Source organism: Arvicola amphibius, chromosome 10 (genome assembly GCF_903992535.2).
Source record: "Arvicola amphibius chromosome 10, mArvAmp1.2, whole genome shotgun sequence".
NCBI classification, from domain to species: domain Eukaryota; kingdom Metazoa; phylum Chordata; class Mammalia; order Rodentia; family Cricetidae; genus Arvicola; species Arvicola amphibius.
Window position 1 is genome coordinate 123,348,445 of NC_052056.1, and position 5,657 is coordinate 123,354,101.

Below are 5,657 nucleotides of genomic sequence, written 5' to 3' on the forward strand. Positions count from 1 at the left end.
TGCCTGTTACTCTTATTTAAATGCCAAGTCCCCCCCCCCATCATTTTGTATTCTGTGTGTCCACTATGAGAGCCATGTATCAGGCTGGTGCTACACTTTGTGTGTGTTGGGGGGGATGTGCTCACCTCATTCCACCCACATAGCTATAGCAGCCCCACTGTGAGCTGGGGATGGAAGTGAAGATACCCAGATATGGCTGAGAAGATGTCATGTGCAGATGGGTGAGTCGGGAGAAGGGTCACTGCAGTCTAGGAACACCCAGACCCATCTGGATTCTGTCCCTGCTTCAGTCGAGGATGCTGCCTAGAATCAGACAGAAGGTGACTGTGTTCTTCTCTTTGTAGGACGAGGCCAACATGACCCTGCAGTGTACCAAGTCAGCCGGACACTGGCGGGTAGGGAGTGGCCTAGGGAGCACGTGTCCTGGGAGGGGAGGGAGGAAGCCAGCTAAGAGCCCTCAACTGCAGCTTCACAGGGGAGGCGTACCAACTGCCATACATGCACCCAGGTTTCAGACCAGGGAGTCACACATCCTGAACTTGAACTCAGGTCTCCTGGTACCCACTGCTGAGTCACGTCACACAATCTTCCTTCTGTATCTCTTTGACCAAGCTTGGCTTTAGAAAGAGAAACTGGGAGTGATGGCACACACTAGCACTGAGGAATTGGAGGTCGGAAGTTTGTAAGCCTAGGCCTCATGAGATCATATCTCAAAAAAAAAGTTTGGAGGAGCCGCATGAAAGTCTTCCATGGAGGTCTTGAGGAAATGTCTGTACTCTGGGCCTGTGCTGTCCAGGACCATGCCATAGTCCACCTTGCTCACCCACCTGACCCCAGAGGCACTTGAGTATGTGACCTTGGTTGACTTGTTTGGCTCCACCCTGAATCCAGGGTGAGGCCCTCAGTGCTTACTGAGCCCTGACGTCCACACATCTCCCTTCTTTCCTGCGCAGATGGTGGTGTGGGATGAAGAGGGCTTCCAGGGCCGTCGGCATGAGTTCACAGCTGAGTGTCCCAGTGTGCTGGAGCTTGGCTTTGAGACTGTGCGGTCTTTGAAAGTCCTGAGTGGAGCGTGAGTCTGAGGATATTGAGTCAGGATGGGGGTAAGGGTAGGAAGGACGGATGCTAGAACCTATACATGGTCCCAGATGTATCTTCCCAGGCTTTAATTGTACCTACGTGTCCCTCCCATGTGCAAGAGAGAACGCAGGGCTGTTGAGTCACATTAACCAGGCTGTACACTTCCCACTTGTAAGGGACACCATCATACAGTCCCTGGCCACTAGATGAGGCATCCCCACGGGGTCTGAAGATGTCCCTCTTACACATAAACTGAAAGTTAGCATTACTTTCTCCCAGATCCTCAAGACTAGCATCCTGCAGCAGCCCTTGCTACAGTGATGGGAAGACTTATAAATCTGCTTAATCTGCTTGAGACTCACTAGCCACACATGGCCATGGAGGAAGAATTTTAAATGTGTTTTCTGTGACTTAAGCATTGGATTTTAGTTTTTACTTAATCTTAAGATCAAGTGTAAGCCGGGCGGTGGTGGCGCACGCCTTTAATCCCAGCACTCGGGAGGCAGAGGCAGGCGGATCTCTGAGTTCGAGGCCAGCCTGGTCTACAAGAGCTAGTTCCAGGACAGGCTCTAGAAACTACAGGGAAACCCTGTCTCGAAAAACCAAAAAAAAAAAAAAAAAAAAAAAAAAAAAAAAAAAAAAAAAAAAAAAAAAAGATCAAGTGTAATTAGTGGTATGTGACTCGTGTGTATTCCACTGGGTAGAATATCCTAGAAAATTAGGAGGAAGACCAAAAGGAGGGTGGTCCTTTGTCTGACTAGAGCCCAGGCTACGTCTGTGGGTACCTCCCAAGTCACCTTGGTGGTCTATATTGCATCTCACACCATAGTGATTGTTCTTTTAGCGTCTGCTCTACTCAGGTTGTGAGACAGGGCTCAGGACAGCTGCCTGTCTAGGGACGGTGTCCTGCAAGCTGCCAGGGGAGGCTGGACAGAAGGAAAAGAGCCTGGATGGATTCAGAGGGTGACACAAAACAAAAGGGATTGATAGAGGGTGACTTCCGTGCTTCTGCTCAAGGTGAGACCGTGGAAGTCCCTCCTGCCACGGGAAATGAGCAGGAGGGAGAAGCTGTCCCAGAAGCCTCCCTGAGGAGGGAGAAGGAGAAAGCTCAGGGAAGACACTCCTGACCCCTCAGACTGTCAATTTCTGTGTCTGACAGGATCACAAGGAAACAATGAAACTGGGGTCAGCCCATGGCTGACTCCTGTCTACATGGTGTGACCTTTGTGGCAGTGAATGTGTGAGGACCTCACACACCTGCCTAAGGCAGTCCCTTCCCTGTTGAACACTCGAAGCCAGTGTGATGCTGGCCCTAGGCAGAATTTCCCATGTTGGGTTTAGGCAGGGTTTCCCACAGTTGGCATTAACAAGGTCTAGGCATAACTGCTCTTGGGTATGGTGACCTGGGTGCTGTTCCAGTGTTGGCTTCCACTTACTGAATGACCACTGCACCCCCTCCCAAGTTATAAAGTCATAACAACCCAGGTATTGTCAAGTGGCCTTAGAGGTCGGTTGCCCCCTTTAGAGCCCTGGTCCCGTTTTCAGGTCGGCAGCTCTTCTTTCTTTCCATTTCTGCCCTGTCTGTCTACAGGTGGGTGGGCTTCGAGCATGCTGGCTTCCAAGGGCAACAGTACGTGCTGGAGAGGGGCGAGTACCCGGCCTGGGATGCCTGGAGTGGCAACACAGCCTACCCTGCGGAGAGGCTTACCTCCTTCCGGCCTGTGGCCTGTGCTGTGAGTCCTACTGCCTGCACCCGGGGTGGCCAGAGTCCAGCTCACGGACACTTGGGAAGATGATGTCCAAACTCCAGCTTACGCCTATCATCAGGAGAGTGATGTGGTAGTTTCTCTCTTCTGTCACCTTCAGGTTCTATAATTTGACATAAAGCGATAGTACCCATGCTGTGGCTATACCCCAACATGAAACCTCAGCCTGTAGCAATTTTGGTTATGGTGGGAGTCCTTTTGTGTGGTATTTCCCTCTTTTCATGGTTCGGGGCCCCTGGGAAAGCTGGGTGCCAGGAAAGGCAGAACTGGCCAGGAGGCTAGGTCCTATGTATTGTCCCCAACTCATCATCTCCTCTCCACTGTGCATTGCTGTTGATGGAGCACAGATGGAGACAGGCACTGCTCTCCCTTCCCAAAGATGGAAAGGAGATATGGTTGGTTCAATGTTACTGCTGTGGGGGAAATGGCACCTCAGAAACACTGTGTGGTGTACCTGAGCTCAGCCAGCTGGCAAAGGGCAGAAGTCTAACCCAGATATTCATACGTTTCTTATAGCACAACACCCTATCTTCCTGCCTGGTGTCCTGCTAGGGGACATTTAGATCAGTTATGGTGGACATCTTGTAGTTTGTTTTATCCTTGATGCTTTGGAAGGATAGATGCTGTGAAGGACAGATCTTGCAAAGTTTCCTGTTGCCCGTCTTGGAGCTCTGGACAAAAGGCTGACTTGGGAGACAAAGGCTGAGTGAGGGGCAGTGGCTCCTGTGTGTTCAGTCTGGCTCCTGGTGGTCTGACCAAGCTCTCTGTTATCTGTAGAACCACCGTGACTCAAGACTGACCATCTTTGAACAGGAGAACTTCCTCGGCAGGAAAGGCGAACTGAGCGATGACTACCCCTCTCTGCAGGCCATGGGCTGGGACGGCACTGAAGTGGGATCCTTCCATGTTCAATCTGGGGCGTAAGTAGACCCACAGCTCTGGTTGGCAAGGCAAAGAGATGTGGGGAGGGTTGGGACATGTTCTGTAGAGAATGTGTGCATAGCATGCCAGAGAACATGGAGGCACAGAGGGCATTGCAAGTGACAAGTGGACACCTGGGGCAAGCTGGCTTAGGGACAGGGGATATATGTGGGCCCCTGTGATCAGCTTCAGGCACAGCTGGATCCAGAAACCGCTGGAATCTGCCTTTCTCCCCATCTCACTCCCCCTGGCTCTATTCTTTTTTTTGTTTTGTTTTGTTTTTCGAGACAGGGTTTCTCTGTAGCTTTGGAGCCTGTCCTGGAACTAGCTCTTGTAGACCAGGCTGGTCTCGAACTCACAGAGATCCGCCTGCCTCTGCCTCCCGAGTGCTGGGATTAAAGGCGTGTACCACCACCGCCCGGCCCTGGCTCTATTCTTAAACCAGCTCTTCCCCAACGCAAAGACTGAAGACTTTGGCCTTACACTCTACCCTTAGCAGGAGAGATAATATTTGCCTTTCTCCGGCTAAGTTTCCAAGAAAAGAGCTTACTGGTCCAGCTTGGGTCATGTGCTCCCTTCTGAACCAATCACCATGTCCAAATGAATGGGATACTCTGATTGGCTGGCTAGGGTCACATGGTTTTTGAGACTCTTGCTTCAGTTTCCCTGCCTTGACTGGGACTGAGAGGGAGACCTGGTGCATGAGCAGACATCTCCTTCTCCAAGGTGCTTGGCTCCTGCAGGCAAGGATGAAGGTGGGAAGCGGAGCTTTTGTTCGATAGCAAGGAACCAGATTCAGGTTGTGTTTCAATATGGCTGACACTGTTCTCTGCATGGTTCTCTGTTCTGGAGAGAGCACAGTGGAGGCTTGGGGAACCCAAGTCAGGAATCCATCCCTGTTGTGAATAACGCAAGGGTCCGTGCTTGGAACAACTGTGAGGGAGGGCTGGATAGAGAAAGACTTCCTGTCCATCCCCTCTTTCCTTCTTTGTTTATGAGCCAAGCTCATAAAGACTGGCTCCTCTATGCACAGTGTCTGCACGGGAGACTAGTTCCAGGCGTCGAACGCCAGGGCTTACTCTAGGGAAGGCAGCCGCTCATAAAGTAATCTTAAAACTCTTCAGTTTTATCTTTTGTCCATTACGGAGGGACAACCACGGCTTGGTGGAGTCAGGTGGATGGATAGTCTTGAGGGAGACCACACACTGTGACCCTGAAAAGGGGCTGGAAGGGTGCTTTTGCCCCAGGGAACAGCAGCAGTGAGGGAAAGAGAGAGCTTCTGCACAAACATGTGTATACAGGACCACAAAGGCAACCTGGCTGGTTGGGCTTTTCGATGCATCGCTGCCTGACTTGGTTTGGGCCTCAGAGACCCTGTGTGGTAGTCATCTCTTCTGTTTCCCAGGTGGGTTTGTTCCCAGTTTCCCGGCTACCGAGGTTTTCAGTATGTACTGGAGAGTGATCACCACTCGGGTGACTACAAGCACTTCAGGGAGTGGGGCTCCCACGCCCACACCTTCCAGGTGCAGAGTGTGCGCAGGATCCAGCAGTGAGCACCACGCATAGGCGCGCTGGGGGGGCCTTTGTGAATGACTGACAGGCTGGAGATGTGGCTGCTCTTGGTTCTGGCTACCCCTATGTGTCCTGCGAACCTTGCATCCCTGTCAGCCAGCCCATGCCTCAGCAGCTCATGAAGCTCAAAGAAATAAAATTAAAAACAAAAGGCTCAGTATCTGTTGTGCTTTTCAATTTTTTTCTTTTTTTTTTTTTTCTTTTTTTTTTTTTTTTGGTTTTTTGAGACAGGGTTTCTCTGCAGCTTTAGAGCCTGTCCTGGAGCTAGCTCTTGTAGACCAGGCTGGTCTCGAATTCACAGAGATTCACCTGCCTCTG

General features: G+C 51.2%; 1 protein-coding gene across 1 annotated transcript; it reads left to right on the top strand.

Annotated features, from left to right (window-relative positions):
• Positions 1-356: 356 nt before the first annotated feature.
• Positions 357-5,320, top strand: Cryba4 (crystallin beta A4). The gene is made up of 5 exons (XM_038346380.1): positions 357-395; positions 954-1,072; positions 2,672-2,813; positions 3,624-3,766; positions 5,173-5,320. Exons 1-5 carry the CDS (start codon positions 357-359, stop codon positions 5,318-5,320), a joined length of 591 nt encoding a protein of 196 aa, XP_038202308.1.
• The last annotated feature ends 337 nt before the right edge of the window (positions 5,321-5,657 follow it).

Coding starts and splice junctions, on each gene's coding strand:
- Cryba4 (XM_038346380.1), top strand. CDS start 357: ATGACCCTGCAGTGTACCAAGTCAGCCGGACACTGGCGG. Junction 396..953: donor AGTCAGCCGGACACTGGCGG/GTAGGGAGTGGC, acceptor TTTCCTGCGCAG/ATGGTGGTGTGGGATGAAGA. Junction 3,767..5,172: donor TTCCATGTTCAATCTGGGGC/GTAAGTAGACCC, acceptor TCTGTTTCCCAG/GTGGGTTTGTTCCCAGTTTC.